At 44.6% G+C, this 22,682-nt stretch overlaps 1 protein-coding gene across 1 annotated transcript in view; it reads right to left on the minus strand.

Moving 5' to 3' along the window:
* LOC119436498 (disks large homolog 5-like) overlaps positions 1-22,682 on the minus strand; it is a 123,146-nt gene that overhangs the window by 15,413 nt on the left and 85,051 nt on the right. The window contains exons 19-23 of the mRNA XM_037703358.2: positions 21,638-21,809; positions 17,426-17,528; positions 16,305-16,518; positions 9,820-10,067; positions 3,351-3,583 (exon numbers count right to left, since the gene is read on the minus strand). Coding sequence (XP_037559286.1) covers positions 3,351-3,583; positions 9,820-10,067; positions 16,305-16,518; positions 17,426-17,528; positions 21,638-21,809 — 970 coding nt within the window. The remainder of the gene's footprint in view (positions 1-3,350; positions 3,584-9,819; positions 10,068-16,304; positions 16,519-17,425; positions 17,529-21,637; positions 21,810-22,682) is intronic.

Here is a 22,682-nt window from a genome sequence, read left to right on the forward strand (position 1 = left end):
CCAAACGGCGGCTCTTCCGCCAACTACCAATACCCCCTAAACGGCGGCTCTTCCATGATCGATGCTCCCACAAGAGCCGCGCGCTCGTGGTGCGCGCAATCAAAATGCATGCAATACAGTAAATTATTACGCTACGCTTCTACCGTAACCATAAAAACGTAGGTGCAAAGTTGTAACCACGCCGTAGCACCCTTGATTTCTCATTTCTCTTGCCGTTACTAGCGGTACACGGTTCGGTTTCGATTCTAAGTCGACCCCCCAACATTGGATTGCCAAATTTGAAAAAATGGGTCGACCTACAATCGTGTAAATACGGTATTTTCCCCATGGTAGGGAAAGAGTTAATTGTTTTGCGCAATGTTTTACATTAGGCATCTTTTTCAAGTGGCTGGATAAGTGCTTTCCAAGTATACTAAACATGAAAGAGTTGATGCTCTCATCGATGAAATTCTTGTAGAGAGTTCTCACATGGAGTCCACATTCTGTAAACTTAACGAAACTCACTGAAGAACTGAAAATTATTAATCCATCCTGAGCTGCACACTTTTCACGATTCTGGAGCTGCAACAAATGCAAAACTAAATGTTCAATGGATATGCCTGAAGGGGATATGTAAAGCGAATTATGAAAAAAGCCGGGAGATCCCACGCGCTGTGGGAATCGTTATGCGAAGCAGTGGGGGAGCCTACCAAGTTAACGAAACGAGCATGAGAGCACCAAGACGTAGGCGCCTCTTTCATGACCTACATGACACGCATCTAATGACATTTATGTCATGAGTCCTCAGGAGTCCCTTTAGCTACACCTAAGAGACCTTAAGGCAAAAGCCTTAGTCATGCTAATGACTATGACTTTGACCATCCACCTTTAGCCTTTTCCTTCACTTAGTACCACATCCGAGCCCATTCCATTGGTTTTTTAGTGTTAATCTTTTTCGGTGAGTCATTCTCATTTTTGCTCAGTCATGGTCATGACTTTGACTTCTACCAGCATCCTGTAGTGTTTCCTTCACTTAGTACCCACGTGAGAACCCATTCCAGTGATTTTTGAGGGTTAGTCTTTTTTCGCTGAGTCATTGTCATTTCTGCTGAGTCATGCACATGACTATAGTTTCTATCATCCTCCTTTAGTGTTTCCTTCACTTAGTGCCCACGTCCGATCGCATTCCAGTGGTTTTTGAGTGTTCATCTTTTTTCGCCGAGTCATTGTCATTTTTGCTGAGTCATGCTCATGACTATGACTTCTACCAGCATCCTGTAGTGCTTCCTTCACTTAGTACCCATGTGAGAACCCATTCCAGTGATTTTTGAGTGTTAATCTTTTTTCGCTGAGTCATTTTCATGACCTATCAATTATGTTCGTTAACGAAACCACCATGAGAGCACCATGACGTAAGCGGCTGTTTCATGACCTACATGACACGCATGTCACGATATTCATGTCATGACATATCATTTATGTTCGTCATATGCTCTTGTCAAGTACGCCAATTTTGGTAGATACCATGTTATTGAAACGACCATGAGAGCACAAAGACGTAGGCGGCTAGATAGATAGATACTGTCAAAGTAGCAAATGTTCACCAAGAAATGCTTCGCATTTAAATATCTTCCCATCGTGTGGAGTTTTCACTCAGACAAGAGCACATAGTCAATATCAGCCAGACCTTCAGCACAAGTTTCGCTAGCGGCTTCGTATTTTACTGCACGCAACCTGCGCAAATGGCCGTATCGTGCATTGGGTGCACGTTAAAGAACCCCAGGTGGTCAAAATTAATTCGAAGTCCTCCACTACGGTGTGCCTCATAACCATATTGTGGTTTTGGCACGTAAAACCCCTGAATTTTATTCTTCATTGGGAATACCAGACACAGTACATAGAGCAGTAGTGCAACAGCCAAAATAGGATTTGGAGCAATTTTTGGAGCAGGAAAATCTAAAATTGGAGCCGGTTACGGAAAAAAAACCCCTCAGTTTTGGAGCTCTAAATCCCAAATTTGGAGCAGTTAGCAGTTTCACAAGGAACGCTTACTCATAAAACGCCTAAAAATTTAACCCGCATAATAACCCCCCCCCCCAGCGGCGCCTGCACGGTGGCGGGCGCGCACGGTGGCGGGCGCGCACGGTGACAGTCGAAAGTGAGGGAGCTATGAGGGAGGGCGAGGGGAGCCACCGAAGCGGCGGAGTTGCCGAGGCGAAATCCGCTTCCCTGCCACCCTTCTCCCTCACATTCCACGGTCTCCACGTGTGCCCTTCGCCGTGCCATGCCGGCGCCGCCCGCTCCCTGAAGTTTCATTTACTGCCGTTATCGTGAAGCGAGCGTTGGCCGGCGTTGGCAGTTTCGTGGCCCTCGCTCGCTATGCACGCCGTGATATTTCACGACTCGCACTCAAGATTCTGGTTTCAGCCTCACTGGCTGTTCGTTCGCACCACGTGCCCTTCTCCTCCACTTCGTCTCTCTTTCTTCCTCAAGCACTCCTTGGGGTGCCCGTTTGAGGGGAGCATTCGCCGTCTCCGCTGACTTCCGTACTCCCAGGCAGCCGCACTGTAACCGGTATTTCATTTCCCGCAACTACACTACAAGCGATACGTGTATACATAGTGCTATGGGGAAATTAACGCGAGTCTGAAAAGACCGCACTATATCCGGTCCTGCACTATAAGCGGTTACGTTATAAGTGGTCTATACTGTAATTCTTTCATGACTAGCAGGGTGCAGCCTCAAATGAGTGCACCTCACAGGAATGCTCTGTGCAATAGTTATTCCCACAAAGTAGCACTGAAGAAGCCCCATTGTAAAAACTGAAGAAATGTTTAGAAATGCTTTCCAAATATACGACCCCCAAAATCAAACTTTTCCTCTAGTCAAAAATACAAATATATGGTAGGGTTTCGTAGCAATGTGAACAAACAGTGGTGGTGTACATTACAGGAACCTAACATGTCTGCATTCAGGCAGACATGTTAATTCCGAACACTAGCAGACATGGCACTATATTTATGAGCTGTGATTGTATTCCTTCTTTTTTTTTTTTCATCAATGTTACAGCAACTTCCTCTCATAAAAGCACCATTTCTAGCCCATGAAAAATTAACACATGATAAAGTCTATGTTTACAATGAACAAGTAAAATTTTTGCACATAAAAGCACAAAAAGCACCAGTAATAATACACTCATCTTACTTTTCGTGGCAACAAAAAGCTAAAGATGCAAGAAATGCACGACCTCAAAGCATAGCTGCACCATAAAACAGAGATTTTTTTCTCAGCTTGTTCAACACCTCCTCCAGGAAGCAATGAGAATGAGTAAACAATGGTGCGTAGCAGCTAACACCACAAGCAAAGCATACCTTGTGGTTGGTACAGTAGCGGAGGGCATCAAGGGTGAGGCACTCGTAGTGGGAACCTCGGCGGCGGAAGTCGAGCAGGCTCAAGTCCTGCAGCCCCTGTTCCAGGGCTTGCAGTGAGCCACGTAGGGGCTGTGATGGACAGCGTTGGAATTGTTGCGGAAAGTCCTGCTCTAGCTTATCTACCACCGCCTCCTGCAGTGGGCCCACCAGGATCACAGGCCGCAGACTTGGGTCTGTAAGATATTATATAACACTCCATTACCAGGTGCAAAGCCGATCTTCAACTGCACATCTGGAGAGCTGCATACTAGTATTAGAGACACTGCTGGAGAGCTCCAAACTTGTTTCAAAAATGATACTAAAAGGCTTGTTCCTTTAGCTAAAACAGGGTCCTATGAATGCATCATTGAATGCTCAACCAGGATGGCTTTGACAGCTCCACAAAGTTGGCCTCTCTGTTCATTCACTTAGGTAATCTTTACTTTGTGGTGCCATATTACATATACAGCAGACTCTTGTTATAGCACAGTGAAAGGGACACCAAAAAAGTTTGACAAGTGGTAATTCTATAACAGGTGGTGCTCTATAACAGGTGGTGCTCTATAACAGGTTTATAATACAGTATCCAAACATTTCGGCAACCACACGGAAGTAAAAAATAGTGCCCAAGCGATTTCCCCTCTATGATGACCAGCCTTGTCACTTTATTGCACCGAAAAATAGGATGTCAGTTTAGCTTGCTGCAAGTTTCTGTTGGGCACGAGCAATGCCTCTTCTAACTTCACGCATAGACAAGGTAAGCTCAAGCTTTTGCAGGTGACATCACCGTTGGCTCCTCTTGCAGACAGATCCAAAGTAGATGGTCACATCCTGTTGAAGTGACTGCACGCCCATTTGCGTAGGCACACATGATGGTAGTGGTTGCATTTTCACGATGGGAAATGTGAGCTTGTCATCCAGCAAGCCGGTATACGCAGTACTGCTGTGTCGGTCACTGGCCCAATAGCCACAGAACACAAGATGCCGAGGCTCACCAGTGAAATTCTACAGATTTCCAGGCAGTTGGTAAAGGATAGACAAGTAAAGAATTAACTGCAGAGTCAAACTGCATACTTTTATGTTCACATGTCTTCTTTTTATCCATGTTGCGTGATAAATCAAGTGGCCCTTACTTGCACAGTGAGAAAGCTTTGCAAGCTTTGTATGTATGGGTGTTTCAGATCAATGTTGGCCCCTTTCAGGATGAAGCATGCTGATGGAAAAAATTCAGTAGTGGTTACATCCACAATGCAGTCTTTTCTAAATGCTGCAAGTGTGACAGTGTATTGGCGGCAATGGAAAGGGCAAGATCATGAGTACTTAATATGATATGTATCCACAGTCTGCGAGTCTATGAAGTGGCCATGTCTCATAAGAACGACGGCAGCAGTAGGGTAAATAATCAGCAATTATGCACAGTTTGAGCACAGTTTCTCATTAAGCGCTTAGTTTGGTCCGTTGCCATACACCTTTGCTGTCTGCACTCATAGCACACGACTGTCGCTCAAACAATTGCCATTTATTATTTTGAAAATATCATCATCCTCATCAGCCTATATTTTATGTCCACTGCAGGACGAAGGCCTCTCCCTGCGATCTCCAATTACATCTGTCTTGCGCTAGCGTATTCCATCTTGCGCCTGCAAATTTCCTAACTTCATCACCCCATCTGGTTTTCTGCCGACCTAAATTGTGCTTCCCTTCTCTTGGTATCCATTCTGTAAGCCTAATGGTCCACCGGTTATCCATCCTACGCATTACATGGCCTGCCCAGCTCCATTTCTTCCGCTTAATGTCAACTAGAATATCGCCTATCCCCGTTTGTTCTCTGATCCACACTGCCCTCTTTCTGTCTCTTAATGTTAGTCCTAAGATTTTTCGTTCCATCACTCTTTGTGCGGTCCCTAACTTGTTCTCGAGCTTCTTTGTTAAACTCCAAGTTTCTGCCCCATATGTTAGCACCGGTAGAATGCAATGTTTGTACACTTTTCTTTTCAATGACAGTGGTAAGCTCCCAGTCAGGATTTGGCAATGCCTGCCGTATACACTCCAACCCAATTTCATTCTTCTGTAAGTTTCTTTCTCATGATCAGTGAGTAATTGACCTAGATAAACATACTCCTTTACAGACTCTGGAGGCTGACTGGCGATCCTGAATTCTTGTTCCCTTGCCAGGCTATTGAACATTATTTTTGTCTTCTGCATATTCATCTTCAACCCAATTCTTACACTTTCTTGATTAAGGTCCTCAATCATTTGCTGTAATTCGTCTCCATTGTTGCTGAATAGGACAATGTCATCTGCAAACCGAAGGTTGCCGAGATATTCGCCGTTGATCCTCACTCCTAAGCCTTCCCAGTCTAAGAGCTTGAATACTTCTTCTAAGCATGCAGTGAATAGCATTGGAGAGATGTGTCTCCTTGCCCGACTCCTTTCTTGATAGGTAACTTTCTACTTTTCTTGTGGAGAACCAAGGTAGCTGTGGAATCCTTGTAGATATTTGCTAAGATATTCATGTATGCCTCCTGTACTCCTTGATTACGCACTGCCTCTATGACTGCTGGTATCTCTACTGAATCAAATGCCTTTTCGTAATCTATGAAAGCCATATAGAGAGGTTGATTGTACTCCGCAGATTTCTCGATTACCTGATTGATGACATGGATATGATCCATCGTAGAATATCCCTTCCTGAAGCCAGCCTGTTCTCTTGGTTGGCTGAAGTCAAGTGTTGCCCTGATTCTATTGGAAATTATCTTGGTGATTATTTTATACAATACTGAAAGCAAGCTAATGGGTCTATAATTCTTCAATTCTTTGGATTAGTATAACGTTGGCGTTCTTCCAGCTCTGTGGTACACTTGAATTGTGAGGCATTATGTATAAAGGACCACAAGCTTTTCAAGCATGATATCTCCTCCATCTTTGATTAAATCTACTGTTATTCCATCTTCTCCAGCAGCTTTTCCCCTGGTCATGTCTTTCAAGGCCCTTCTAACTTCATCGCTAGTCATAGAAGGAGCCTCTTTATCCGGTTCATCACTATTTCGATTGAAAGTAGTTTGACTGTTTTGGGCACTGTACAGGTCAGTATAGAATTCTTCCGCTGCTTTTACTATGTCATCGAAATTGCTGATGATATTACCATGCTTATCTTTCAGTGCATACATCTTGCCTTGTCCTATGCCAAGCTTTCTTCTAACTGATTTAATGCTGCGTCCATATTTTACGGCTTCCTCAATCTTTCCCACGTTATAATTTCGAATATCCTTTACTTTCTTCTTGTTGATCAGTTTTGACAGTTCAGCGAATTTTATCTGATCTCTTGAGTTGGACACTTTCATGTTTTGTCATTTCTTTATTAGGTCCTTTGTTTCTTGGGAGAGCTTACCTACTGGTTGCCTTGGTGCCTTACCTCCCACTTCAATTCCTGCTTCTGAGATCAACCTAGTTACAGTTTCATTCATTACCTCTATGTTGTCTTTATCTTCCTTTTCTAAAGCTGCATATTTGTTTGCGAGCACCAGCCTGAATTGGTCTGCTTTTACCCTTACTGCCTCTAGGTTGGCCTGTTTCCTCTAGACTAATTTCACTCTTTCTCTCTTCAAATTGAGAGAAATCCTAGACCTCACTAACCTATGGTCACTGCACTTTACCTTACCTAACACTTCTACATCCTGCACTATGCTTGGATCGGCAGAGAGTATGAAATCTATTTCATTCCTTGTTTCTCCATTAGAGCTATTCCAGGTCCACTTCCTGTTGCTGCGCTTCCTGAAGAAGGCATTCATTATTCGGAGCCTATTCCTTTCCGCGAATTCTACTAACATCTCTCTTGCATTCCTAGAATCGATGCCGCAGTTGCCAATTGCTTGCTCACCAACCTGCTTTTCCCCCACTTTTGCATTGAAGTCGCCCATGACCATAGTATACCGAGTTTGCACCTTTTTCATTGCTAATTCAACATCTTCATAAAACTGTGCTATTTCTTTATCATCGTGCCTAGAGGTTGGGGCGTAGGCTTGTACTACCTTCATTTTGTACCTCCTATTCAGCTTTATTACGATGACTGCTACCCTCTCATTAATGCTGTAGAATTCATCAATGTTGCCCGCTATGTTGTTATGGACTAGAAATCCTACCCCGGATTCTCTCTTATCTGGAAGACCTCTGTAGCAGAGGACGTGGCTGTTAGTCAGCACTGTCTAAGCCCCACCAGTTCTTGTAACCTCACTAAGGCCGATAATATCCCAGGCAATGCCTGATAATTCTTCAAATAGTCCTGATAAGCTAGCCTCACTCGAGAGGGTGCGCGTGTTGAACGTTGCCAGGTTCAGTTTCCATTGGCGGCCTGTCTGGACCCAGCGATTCTTAGCACCCTCTGCCGCGTAGCAGGTCTGACCGCCGCCTTGGTCAGGTGCTCCGCAGCCGTTGGGGACTGAGGGCCATGGGTTAATTGTCGGAGTCATGAGGGAGGTAGTGGCCGAATACTGCACCAGGGAGGCCAATTCCTGCTGCTGTTTGCCTATTAAGTGGCTCCAAGTGCTTTTCAACAATGGAACAAATGCAAGGTCGAGAGTACAAGTCATGTTTGCTTTTTTTAGTACACACAACAATGTTGAAATTTCCCAACAGCAATTTCGCTAATGTGGTTGCCTTGTTCAAGTGCTTCAACATAGTGAGATGTGTGGCAACTGTGCACAAATACTTTAAAGCTGGTTACATAAAACATTTCACCTGTTTCTGTGGGATACGAACACAAAGAAGTGATCATTTGTACGTATATGCATGCACCTACAAAATAAATAAATGGCACACAGCATATCAGGAATTTTATAAGCATGCTTCAGATTGGAAGGAAATAAACATCACTTGTCTATGTTTCACACATTTGTAAGTAAAGTCGCTCGTGTATTGCACTGAATTAGGCATATGCCTCAAGCTCAATGTTGTAGAAGATCTTGTTGCTCATTAGTTAAACAAATTTGCCCATATTTTGTTGGACGCTTTTTTAGACGTTAAAGCCGCAAAACAGGTGCTTTGCTTCAGACAGGTTCTTGAAACAGCACAGGAGTTCGCACTTTGCATTGGCTTTTCACAACCAGTCCATTCACTACCATTCCTAATACAGCACGAGCCCCACATGCAAATAGAAAAGAGCACACATTCACATTGTAAACAAACCATCAATGGAGCACCAATGCAACCGCGGATGCAAATTGTTTTATAAAGGCGGTGCTCTTAGCTTGGCACAGTAGTGCCACCTGGCCAAGGTTGTTGAGTCTATGCGTGAGGGCATAATCACTGCCACTGCATTCTGTTCTGTTGCAGAGTAAATGTAGGCATTACAGCATTTGCGCCAGTCTCGGTATTTCCTAACTTATGCTTGAGAGCCAAACATTTGCGCAAGAATCTTACTGAATGAAGCACCATGTGTAGAGGCTGAAATTGAACTAGAAAAGCCTAAAGCCTTCATACAAGTGCCACGCATCTGCAAACAGCCCAAGCCCAAGGAGGTAGCTTTCCTTAGTTTGCCAACCCTGTCACTTTCCCATAGCCTATCCCGTTTCACACATTCTATGTCACACATGGCCGATCCCGGCCATAGCGCATGATATCTCAGAAGTCTTGGCTAACGTATGTGGTGGACATGATCATGCACCATGCTGGAAAGTATCAGGATGGGCATTCAGTGGCGTGCATGAATGCATCACTGGAGGGAGAGGAAGAATGTGTAGGTCTAGGCCGCTGCCTGGGCAACTCAAGATGTCGAACATTTGCTTAATTGCTCTTCACATTAGGCAGAGCCCACTGCCTAGCTTTCAGTATTGTGACCTAAAATGCATTTGGAGTGGGACTATGTGACAGTTCACTTCAGGAAATTGTTCAAATAAAGCATGATTTCATTGGGGTGACGGTTTAATGTAACGTGGAAGAAATGTGCACAGAGAAACCAAAAACACTTCTGCAAAATGAAGCCAAACAAACAATGTCTTTCTGTTGCCTTGTGTGTTCCGTTTGCACTACACTGCACATGATGCCGTACCGACTAGCCCATCAGTCTATCCTCATTTGAAGGTATGATGTTCCTCAGCTAGTTCACTTCCTTTCATTTCACAGACCGTGTGTACTGCAAGTTCGGGCCTACAGTGGACTCTGTTTAAATGGAACCTCAAGGGACCAGGGAAATTGGTTCCATTTAACAGGAGTTCCATTTACTGGGAGACAATGCTGAAGGGTTGTATGAATACAAAACCAACCAACCATGAGGATGGTGTTCCGCTTAAGCGGCAGTTCCGTTTAAGCGATTTCTGTTTATCGAGATTCTACTGTAGTTTGTAGCATTGACAGTGGAAGCTTTGCACAGCAACAAAAGAAAGCCACCATGAATTAATGTGGGCAATAACAGCCACATAAAATTTGGGCTCACAGTTCAGCCGGTCCACACGTAGGTAGGTTGGGGGCACATCCTCAGCGAGGGTGCCTGCAGAGCCCCCGCAACTGTTGTTGATTGAAACGTCAGAGAAAGAGGCCAGTTCTTTGCCATCTTCTCGTGAGCGCTGCTGGTGCCTCCGTCGACGAAAGAAGCTGCGCCGGGTTGAGGTGGAACCCCTTCGCCCAGTGCCCCCTTCCTCCAAGTCTAGCAGACTTCGCTTCATTAGCAGCTCCTCTTCTGCCCTGCAGTGACAATAGACAAACTAAAGTATGTGCCAGCACTCCAGATGTGTTGATAGTTCTTGTAGTATGAAATAAAGTAGAGCATAGCATGAAGTGCACTTATGATAAATTATCACATCAACGGAATAGTGTCAACGTAGACCTTCAGCATCATTTGATTTAAATCTAGTGTCAATATCCCTTTGCAAGTTATTTTATATGCGTACATGCTACAATAGACTCAATTCGACTCCGGTTAAATAAATTTTTTGGTTAATTCCATCCCGGCCGTAGCACCCATGCATTTTGTGGGCCCAAACTTTCATTATTTCAATCCTGGCTTCGCCAGATAATTCGAACTTGACGCACGTGCCTGACCCCTACGATGACTCCAATAGAAACCCCGTTAAGGCAGCATCAGTCTCGGTGGAGCTTAGGGGACAATGAATGCGCTAAACACCCGTCATCCCCACTTTCCATGTGATTGGAAAGTGGGGAAGGTCGTTCCAGTCTTCAAAGCAGGTAACAAAGACTCTCCCTTAAACTACCGTCCCATTTCATTAACTAGTGTTCCTTGCAAAATCATGGAACATGTCATATACTCGCATATCATAAACTTTTTAGACGCAGTAAACTTCTTTCATCCTTCTCAACACAGTTTTCGTAAGGGGCTTTCATGCGAAACACAACTAGCTATCTTCCTTCATGATCTGCACCGTTAACCTTGATAACAACGTTCAAACCGATGTGATCTTTCTGGACTACTCTAAAGCTTTTGACACAGTGCCTCATAACAGCTTACTAATAAAATTATCCCAATTGAACTTAGATCCTCACGTAGTACAGTGGATAAAACAATTCCTAACAAATCGTTCCCAGTTCGTCCTTGTTAATAACTACTCCTCCAAAACCCTCCCTGTCACTTCAGGCGTCCCTCAAGGTTCAGTCTTGGGACCGCTTCTTTTCCTAATATACATTAACGATCTTCCGCTGCATGTATCTTGTTCTATTCGTATGTTCGCTGACGATTGTGTGATTTATCGAACTGTGACTAACATCTCTGACGAAGCATCTCTGCAGAATGACCTTAATAACGTGCAAAATTGGTGCAACCATTGGCAAATGTCATTGAACCCTAACAAATGCAAACTGATGTCAATTTCCCGCCGTCGTAATCCCTATCTTTCTACTTACGCAATCGCAAACGTCCCAGTGGAATCAGTTCTAGCGTATAAATACTTAGGTATAACCCTGTCCCACAACCTTTCCTGGAATGCGCATGCGACTAACATAACTTTGTCAGCTAACAGGACACTGGGGTTCATGAGACGTCACCTTCGTCAAGCACCGCAGCACGTCAAACTACTCGCATACAAATCATTTGTCAGACCACAACTGGAATATGCCACTGCCATCTGGAACCCTCACCAAACATATATGATCAATGCACTCGAATCAGTTCAGAATCGTGCGACTAGATTCATCCATTCTTCATATTCATATAACATCAGCATCTCACGCTTAAAGACAGAATCTAGTTTGACATCTCTTGCTTTTCGTCGCCGTATCGCCACGCTCTCTCTTTATCACAAATTCTTTTACAGCTCGCTAAGCCGCCCACCTTACATCACGCCATCATCCTCACGCATGTCACAGCGCACCAGCCATCGACTGCAAGTTGCTCATCCTCGCACACGAGCTGTCACGTTTCAGACTTCATTTTTCCTCGGGCTGCCAGAGACTGGAACGACCTACCCTTCAATGCCGCTGCCATCACAAGTCATTCAGAATTTTTGGAAACTGTTCAAACTTGTATTTCACCGTAACACCTGCATTTTCTTGTGTAAACATATTAACCACCCCTTATGTAATACCCCGAATGGGGGGGTCTTTAAGGTAATAAAATGAAATGAAATGAAATCTCCCGTTGAAAATCCTTACTTCTGGCCTGCCCTAGGAAGATTTTCAAGCAATAACCATAGCTCACAATGTCTGATTATGGTATTTACCGGATTCTTACACGCACCTTATTTTTTTCTTTTTCTTTTTTCCCCACGAAAATTGGGCCAAAAACTGCCTGCACAGAGCAATCGAACCCAATATCAAAACCACCTTTGTGGTATTCGTATGCTTTACCGCATAACACGGATGTATTGCGGCGAAGCTGACTTTAAAACACCGTGTAGCGAAGCTGACTTTAGAAAACAGGCCACCATTGTGCAACACATATTAGACCCTTGCCCATTGTTCTTGCTAAGGAAATCAAATGCGAGTTATACTTCTGCTTTGTTTTATTGTCATTTTTACATTAGAGTTCTACTTAGGGCACATAGAAAGCAGGCGCGCGTTTTCATTGGGGGCATGTTAGAGTCGGGAAAGTACTACAAAATTTTCTTCTTCTTTCTGGGGTTTTACGTGCCAAAACTAGTTCAGATTATGAGGCAGGCCATAGTAGAGGGCTCCGGATTAATTTTGACCACCTGTAACGTGCACTACAATGCAAGCACAGGGGCGTTCTTGCATTTCGCCTTCATCGAAATGAGGCCGCCGTGGCCGGGATTCGATCCCGCTACCTTGTGCTCAGCAGCGCAACGCCTTAGCTGACTGAGCCACCCCGGCGGGTCAGTACTACAAAATGAATCAGAGGTGTGTTGGCGTTTTTTCCTGCATCTTGTTTCATTCGACTCCCCAGATAACTCGATCAATTTCATTGGTCCCATGATAGTAGAATTCACAGATGTTGACTGTACAACAATTTCTTACAACTTCAGCAATATTACAGGAGTCTCAAATACACACATGTAGATTGTAGAACAAATTGTAAATGCATTTACCATAATGAGTCACCCCAAGGTTTTTTTTTCTTTTTCTTTTCTTGTTTTAATTGCTAGAGATAGGCAAAGCAGCAGGATCATGCTTTGAATGCCTTTACTTAAAATGAGTGCCTACAGCATAAATGCTTCCCCCAGCCAATCAATTTACTGGCTTGGGCCAGTACTATGCGTATCAAATGAAAAAAGAAATAATAATAATAATAAAAGCTGCAGCTGTCTACACCACCTATCTGTGGCTGCACAGATAGGCATGGTATCCAGTAAGCAGGCACTACCAATGCTGTATGTCGGCACTACTTGCGTGACACGCTGTACGTGCAGTATTATATACAGTATAGACCACTTATAATGTAACGACTTATAGTGCAGGACCGGATATAGTGCGGTCTTTTTAGACTCCCGTTAATTTTCCCATAGCACTCCATGTATACACATATCGCTTATAGTGCAGTTGCGGGAAACGAAATACCGGTTACAGTGCGGCTGCCTGGGAGTACGGAAGTCAGCGGAGACGGCGAAAGCTCCCCTCAAACGGGTGCCCCAAGGAGTGCTCGAGGAAGAAAGAGAGACGAAGTGGAGGAGAAGGGCACGTGGTGCGAATGAACAGCCAGTGAGGCTGAAACCAGAATCTTGAGTGCAAGTCGTGAAATATCGCGGCGTGCATAGTGAGCGAGAGCCACATAACTGCCAATGCCGGCCAACGCTCACTTCACGATAACGGCAGTAAACAAAACTTCAGGGAGCGGGCGGCGCCGGCATGGCACGGCGAAGGGCACACGTGGAGACCGTGGAATGTGAGGGAGAAGGGTGGCAGGGAAGCGGATTTCGCCTCGGCAACTCCGCCGCTTCGGTGGCTCCCCTCGCCCTCCCTCATAGCTCCCTCACTTTCGACTGTCACCGTGCGCGCCCGCCACCGTGCAGGCGCCGCCGCTCCAGCCGGCCTGGCGCCAGCTCCCCGAAGTTTTGTTTTCTGCCGTTACCGGGAAGCGGGCGCTTGCCGGCGAGGGCAGTTTCGTTGGCCGGCCTGGGACAGCGCCGCTGCTTCCCTTTGCGCCGTAGCCGCAGTGTGCAAGGTCAACACGTGACTAGAAAGTAGAGGAAGCATAAAGGAGGAAGAAAGGTTCACTGCCCTTTTCTACGCGTGGCTACGGTAGCGTGGCTGAGACGTTGGCACGTACACGCATGTTCCGGCGCAACGCAGAATCGGCGACCTTGCCATTTGAGAGAGAGTGAAATTTCCACCGCGTTTTTTTTTTTTTTTTTTTGTTCGCGTGCGACATTGAGGGGTCTCTCCGAAGCTTTTGCAGGTTGGAGGCGCCGCCGCGTGATTTGGTTCGAATTAACGAGATTCAACTGTAAATTGAATGCAAACGTTCTAGCCGCATTCCTCGACTGTCGCATACGCGTGGTGGCTTGGTGCACATGCTTTGCATATGTGCGAGCCTTGAAAATTGTTGCTTTGGTTTATAGTGCGGTACCGCTTATAGTGCAGATATTCGCGACTCCGGCGACTTACGTTATAAGTGGTCTACACTGTATTAAAATTGATGACAAACCACTGGATTGAGGACTCGTGAATGATCTGTCAACTGGCTATCACCAGTAAAAAAATGGAGAGAAATGCACCTCATGTCATACATCTTTTTAATGTGCTTTTGTAAAGCACTCTTTGAAAATAAAAGAGCACGTAAGGTAACACTACCACACAGATCATTACCAGTCTGAGGGTTGCTACAATACATATACAACGGTGCAAGCAAATCCCAAACAGTCAAGATATAAACGTATGGTGACGACTACGTTTGCAACAATGCATCTGTTTTAGAACAAAGTACCATTTAAGAGGTGCCGCCACTTTCTGCGAGTTGTTTTCAATTATCTTTAGGCATCCTAGCTCTTGCCAGAACCGACTCTTCACTTTGCATTAAGCAGCTATAAGTATTCATACTTCACCTTCTCTACTATTTTGCATTTATGGCTGCACACATTCTCTAATTTTGATATGGTCATGCATGCCCTTTCCATAAATAGGGCTCATGAAAAATGACTTCTATCTAATTTCTAATCCACCATAGTGTTACCATGAGATACTCCCTCACTTAGCTCTCTCACAGGGATGAATTACTGTTTACAGGCAGATGCTTGCCTGTAAACTTTCTAATCCACCATAGTGTTACCATGAGATACTCCCTCACTTAGCTCTCTCACAGGGATGAATTACTGTTTACAGGCAGATGCTTGCATACATGATACTGCCACACCTGCATTTTTTTTTCTCAAGACCTACAAAAGCTGAGAGACAATTTCTGGAGGACCAGCACTTAGATGAAGCACACAGAAAAGAGCGAAACACAAACATTGCACTGACTAGCAATCGTACATGTGTGCAGCTCTTTTCTGTGTGCTTCGTCTCTAAGCACTGGTCCTCCAGAATTTAAACTATGCTACACAAACTGGCCAAAGTTTCTACCCTACTGATAGACCAATTGTTACCACAAGCTTCTCAATCACTTGGTTTTTCAGACGGATGTGCAACCACTGAGTTTATTTGCAGTTGCTCGCATCCACACTTTACTTTAACTATAGTCATTTGTATTGGTTGTTTCATAGCTACATTGAAGGTAGAAATAAGTGGATTCTGCTATGTCTGTAGGAAAATATTCTCTGCAGTGCATTCATAAAGTATTCAGTAATCAACCACATACGCTCTAAAAAAAACAAAAAATAGTGTTTATTACTCTAATGTCAGTTAAATAAAATTGTTTACTAAGATTTCCCTTGAACTGAGTTGTTCTGAAGATTTTAAACCTACAATATGAATATCAAAACAAAACAAGCGCATTTAGCAAAAATAACCAATCCTCAAACAGCTAACAAAGTAAAGTCCTGACAGTAAAGAACCTTAAAATTAAAAAATTAAATTCTAGGCTTTTACGTGCCAAAAACACAATATGATCATGAGGTTCACCGTAGTGGGGGACTCCAGATTATATCTGACCACCTGGGGCTCTTCACCGTGCACCCAATGCACAGTACAGAGTTGTTCTTGTTTTCACCCCCATCGAAATAAGGTCACAGTGACCTGGACTTTATCCCACGCCCCTCGGGCTTAACAGCGCAATGTCACCGCCACTACGCCACTATGGCGGGTAATAAAAACCTTATGTTGATTCTTTCCTCAATACTTCTTTCAATGTAAGTACTGTGTTGTTATACAAAGGTGGTGACAAAATGACAGAGCTGTTTTGTTCAAAACTGTATGTGGCACAGTTACAAATGCAAAGGTAATCATTAAAAAAAAAAAGAAACTCTACTACTGTTCAACAACATAAAATAACGAAATGGCAACCAACTGCATGTTGAGCAATCCCATGACAGCATCAATAAATTGAAAGGGGATGGGAAATAGACAAAAGTAGCTTACTTGTACTTGCTCGGGATGAAGCCACACTTCAGCTTCTGCCCATCCTGATCGAGGACCCATGCTCGCCATTGGCCAGGCACCCCTTTGTACATAGTATTGTCCACATACAGGATGTCATCCTTGTGAAAGGCCAGCGAGCCATCTATTGAGGCCCGGTCAAACAGGGCTTTCACATAGAAGGAGTCACCAGGCTGTTCCTGTATCTCGGCAAACCCTGCAGTTCACCATGCCATGGGCAGAGTTGCTCCGGTATATCTCCAAGATGACTCTAACACTTATTGCTTTTGAAAAACGTGTCGAGACCTATCAATGCACACTTCAAAAGCTGCAAGTGGACATCTGGGCAAATTTGAGTCTGATTTACGATAATTAATAGGTGAGAGCATGATCAGGTTATGTAAAGAAAGCATGTGTGGTTTGCACTATGTATACTACTATGAAAAATGTAAATCTTTGTATAAGTATAAGAGGAATACACATCAAAGTTCTACTACACATTGTATTTATAAATTTCACACACAATTCGCACACAATGGCTGCGAGACATGGCGATGTTGTCAGTGGCCGTAGACAAAAAAATTCGATGGTCTCTAACCTACATGCTCTTTAATGTCTACAAGTTGTCACATGTGGGATGTAATTGTTGTGATCACTAGCCAGTTACGCTCACCACAGAACCAACACATCTTCCAGTGCCTCTGTCATGGGAAGTTCGCACCCACTCTTCACCGGCGATTTTTTAAAACTTTTTCATTCAATCTGTCTTCCTGCCTCACTGAGTTGCAGCCAAGGCATAAGGTGCCCTTGTATAAGCTTACCGAGAATTGAGGGTTCTTCGCCTGCCTATATATTAAAGATTTGCTTAGCTGCCTCAAGCTCTATGAAAAAAGTAAACCTGACCCAATTCATTTTTCATGTGCCAACATAATTACGACAAAATTCTCAGCAGGTTACAGTTCACCTTGATAATCAACAGATTAATATGCCCAAGCAATATAGGCTAATAAACATGTTATTACTTGACCGGCAAATGTGCCAATTTGTGGAAGTATGTTTTATTAAACACTTTCACTCTCAGCACCAAGGACTAACTAGAAGCAGTAAAACATAACATTACTTACGCTCAGGATTGTATTGTGCAACGATATGAACATTCTCGGTGTTGCTGGCAAGCTCATAGGCAGCTTCTTCTGCAGTAGCATTTCTTAGATCAGTGCCATTGTACTGCAAAACAAACAAGAGGGCCAGACAAGACATTTAGATATTGTGAGCAAAACAGAAATGCTCTACAATTCGGACTAAAGAACATGCAACTTTCACCACTGCTTGTTCGCTACTCATCAGGGAAGAAAAAAAAAAAGGAACATTAAAAGCAGGATGTATGCCATAACCAATAACGAGCTCCTCTAAACAGAAGTTTTTCCATGCACTACGTTATCACAATAACATTTCTATCAAGCTACAGTTATTAGACGCCGATATACCTGCAAAAATCAAAGTGCAAAAATTGCCAACAGCCTTTTCTGTATAAACATATAAAGCACTACCAATTATATAGCATTTGTTAAGACTAAGGCCCATATTCACAAATGGAACTTAGCCTTAACTTATGACTTAAGTAGCTGGTCGATGCTTAACGCGTTTCATGGACAAATCTTGTACTTAAGGTAAACTTTCAATGACACTTGAATGCCGGAAAGTAAAGTACAGCCTTAAGTGACTTATGTAAAGCAACCTTAAGTGCGACTTTTGCTACTCTCGCCTAGCCAGTAAGATGGCCTACTGCTACGGCAGCCTCGCCAACTTTGCCGATTTCGCCGGACGTGTGCACGATATTACGGAGGATGATGCATACCGATACACGCGACAGAGTCCCATGGAAGTATACAACGAACGCGGTCACCCCGTGCCGCCGCTGCTCCAGCTTCTGATCGCACTGCGATTCTATGGCGCCAGAACCTTTCAGGTTGTCACCGGGACCTTGTAATGTATAACTGTTTAATTAATTTAATTAATGCACTAAACGAGCTCAGAAGCACAGCATGTTCTTCTTCGGAAAAGTTTGTTTTCTTTTTTTTTCCATCGTCCACGCGCGTTGAAAACACAAAACACACGCACACACTCTCTACGCACAAACACTGCACGTTTTCAGCAACAAAACCAAAAAACGTCGGGACGGCGACACACACAACAGCAGTGGCTGCGAGAACCAATGTGAACTTGTGGTCAGACGAGTTTGAGTAAAGCGCTAAAACCAAATACAGTTAAACCTGGATATAACGAAATTGACAAATTCCCGAAAAACTTCGTTAAAAAGAGGATTTCGTTATATGCAGGTTCGGCACGAAAATTCGGAAAATAAACGTTTACTGTATTTAATCTATTCTAACGCGCCCTCAATTGTAACGCGCACCCGTTTTCCGTTTTCGTCGAAGCACTCATCCTCGGAATGTCACACCAGGTACCGGATGCGTGGACGCGTGTTGTTTCGCACAAGCGCGAGGCATCGGAAATGAAGAGCGAGCGTCACGATGGCGTCGTAGCGTCGTATAGTGTTACAGTAGAACCTCGCTGTTACGTTCCCGGGGGATGCATTTTCCCGGCTGTTACATCGTTTTCGACCGGTCCCGGCACAGCTCCCATAGAACTCAATGCATTGGTAACCCCGCTGTTGCGTCGCAACTGTGGGACCGTTCCCGCATCATACGTTGCGAACTGCCACCCCGCGCCGGCCCGAGCGGCCATTTTGACTTTTCATGTCGCTTGGCTTGGTGGCTTGACGAAGGCATTGGCCGCCCAAAGTGCCAGGGGCGACAACTATGACATATTTTCGGTTTCCGCCAGCAAAAGTATGGCCCTTGAGATCCGTATTTGCTATATAAAAATGGTGTCCATGACGCGTTGTGGCCCTAAAATTGGTTTTGGCTCATAGATATTCCGTATATAAGGGTACGGCCACGCTAGCGGCAAAAAACGCGCGCGTCATGCAGTGAACAGCAAGTTGCCGCGCGTCAGTGCCTTGCCGCGAGGCCACCGTGGCACGCGCGTCTCGCCGCGCGGCAGCGCGATAAGATTTCCCGCGCTCTCCGAACGAGCGAGCAACACCGCGAGCGCTCGTTGTTTCATGCGAGAGACGACGACGTTGATTGAAAACCCGGCGCCGACCGGCGGCGTTCCGGTTGTGATGGCTCCGTGACGTCACCCTCGTCGCTCTTGATTGGTTCTTTATCTCGCGGCAAGCGGCATTTGCCGCAGAAATGGGTCTCGAACCATTTCGCGCGGCACGCCGCAAGACCCCCGATTCCTGCCGCTTTTGCCGCGCGTTTCTGACGCGCGTTTTTGCTGCGTGTTTTTGCCGCTAGCGTGGCCGTACCCTAAAGTCCAAGGGCAATAACACAGTCGCCGCGCGCCGTATGCTGTATGTGCGAGTGAAAACGTGCGAGGGGAGCCGACGACTGCGTCTAAACCTCGCGCGCGCAAAAAAAGCAGGGAGGAAGCGCGCCTTCTTCCGTTGCGCTCTAGGCACTGGCGAGGGAGCGAGGGGGGAGGGATAGCGGGGCGGCGCGCGGTCGCGCAGGCCGTATCTTGAAAGCGATCTGCGTTGGGGCAGAGTCTAGCAGTGTAGGTGCGTCGGCGGCTCGTAGCTTTCTGCGTGCTGTGTGTTCTCGGCGCTCAGTTTGCGTTGAAGCGATAGACAACAGCAAGAAATACAGAGATGAGGCTACCTATGGAAGAGAATGCTGCCGATCTTGCTGACACGGCAAGACTGGGTCGCTTGTGACTGCTGGCTTCTAGTAACGTTAAAAGTGTTTGAAAATGGCCGCCACCATTTGACAGCGCATGTCCGCGCTCATCGAGTCTGATGTGCCACAGCGTGTACCAGTGCGTCGGCAACATCAGCTGGAAAAGGAGAGAGTGCCGGTTTGGCGGGCTAGGCCAGATGCAGCAAGCGGCAGGATCAGATTTGAATGAAGGGAGGGGGAAAGGTCACGCCCGCGGCGGCAAGATCGCCGGGTCGAGGGATGCAGGGACGCGCACGCACGCACACGTGCGCTCGCTTCGCATTCCATCGCGGCGGAGAAGGTGCTCCCGGTTGCTGCTCGCGCAAAAATGACAAAATTTGGGGCGAAATTTCTAGGTGGTCGGAGGGGAAAATTCGTTACATCGAGGGGGTCACCCGCTGCCACTTCGTTACGTAGAGGTCTCAAATACATGTGCTTCTATAGAGTAACGGCGGGGAATCGAAAAACTTCGTTATATCCAGGAATTCGTTATATGGAGGTTCATTATAAGCAGGTTTAACTGTAGTTCTTTGTATTTTACTCAGCAGAATGCACATGCAAGCAATGCAACATTTATATCCGCATTACTCTGCGGCAAAAAGTATTTTTTTCACAATTGAACCGATCGTACACGTAAATTATTTACGTATCCTCGACACCACACAACATACTTGACTCGAAAAGTGTTACTTTCGAAAGTGATACTTAAGTGTCGTTTTTGAAGTACTCTCCTAAAGCTTTCGTAACACTTGTACTTTTCCCGCACTTATTAACGCCCTACTTAAGTTCCGTTTGTGAATACAGGCCTAAGTTTCACAAATATTTTATATTTCAGGCTGTGCTGTTTCAAAACACCAAAGATGAAAGAAGTATTTCCCCATTAAAAAAATGTCCTCTACTGTCCTTTTTTTTTTCTTAAACAACCTCAGCTTGTTTATAACGAACACAAATATACATTATCAGATTTAATGAAAACACTCTTTTCACTTTAGTACACTCCTAGTATAGACTGGGAGCTTTGCTAGCATATTATTACGACAGACCTGGCTATGACAACCCCAACAACAAACAACTATACTTTAAAAGATGCAAGTTAGGTTCAGATGCACATTATGTAGAAGCACATTGCAATCTGCATCCCTCACAACTAATCTAAAAGCGCCTGTATCCCTAAAAAATTTGCCTGTGTCCCACAAATTTTAATTTTATAAGTTTTTCTTAGCTTAGAGAATGTGCCAGCACCACCTTTAACAGCAGCATATATGAGTGCAAGCTGCATGCTCTGGAGCATCGTCAGAATCTGCTTGCCTTGTGTTACAGCATTGGACGACAAAATTTCAATGAAGTGCATGTACTTTACAACACTACTTACAGCTTGCTGAAAATTTCAGCGAATAAATGGCAAGGCAACAACATATGCTGCTGCTATTTCAACTTCCAATATATATAAGAAAAAGAAGTGAGCTGACAACCCAAGTGTGACACATAAAAACTACCATATTTCAAAACTACTGCAAGCAAGGCTGTTCATTTCGTCAGGTAGCAACTTACTTCTAATATCTGGTCGCCTGGCAGCAGGCCTCCTGGACCACTGGCTGGGGAGTCCTCTTGCACCGAGTGGACAAAGATGCCAACTGCATTGCCACCAAGGAGCGTAATGCCGAGACTTGGGCTGGCCTTCCTCAGAAGGACAATTCGGGGCTCTGCTCTGGAACCCTTTGCGCTGAGCCAGGAATGCAGGCAGAATTCCAGGACAGGTACAAGAGCAGAGAAGTTGGTGGCAAAAAATAAGTTAGTAAACAGTTATGAAAAAGAAAGCATAGATGCATACAATTTGCTATTTTTCCAAGCAATCAACTAGCAATAAAAATGTGCTAATATTTTTTAAGCTATTGCACAAAAGAAGCAACATTATTACAGAAAAAATATCCCATTATTTTCCAACATTTGGTACAAGTACTTCTCCAGTGCTCGAAATTCAACCTACTAATCTTATCCTCATGTTAACAAATTGACAAAGCCCCTACTTAGAGAAATGCGCACAAGGCAAGTTCGCTATCACACTTCAATGTCATTAACAACATATTAGAATGACAACAACGCAGTTCAATGTAGTAATCTTACCATTAAAAAAATATATGTTTGTAACAAATAGCCCATGCTTGTCTATACAACTACTACTCAACAGCACACAAACCTTCAATTTGCTCAAAAACAACACAAAGATATCAACACGCACCAAAACATTTGCCCTGATATCAGGGCATAGCACTTGCACCTCCACCTTAGATGACTAAAACAATAAGATGGCATAGAAGGAGGGGTAGGCATACATCACAGCATGATACATGGAGGAAAAATGAACCCTGCTGCTCACCAAGACACTAAAATGACACTGGTCCCATAATAACATGAAAGACAGGACCCGGAGACAGCACATGTAGGCACAACACTGCACCTGCACTGCACTTCGTGAAGATAGACACAAAAAGAAAAAGAGTGCAAGGTCTGCTTCCTTTGCATTTCTTTCTCTACTGGTTTAAAGTGATTAATTGGCAAAGGGAACAAGTGACCCAATCACGATGCCTGAGAGAGG

The sequence above is a fragment of the Dermacentor silvarum genome, chromosome 1 (assembly GCF_013339745.2).
Source record: "Dermacentor silvarum isolate Dsil-2018 chromosome 1, BIME_Dsil_1.4, whole genome shotgun sequence".
NCBI classification, from domain to species: domain Eukaryota; kingdom Metazoa; phylum Arthropoda; class Arachnida; order Ixodida; family Ixodidae; genus Dermacentor; species Dermacentor silvarum.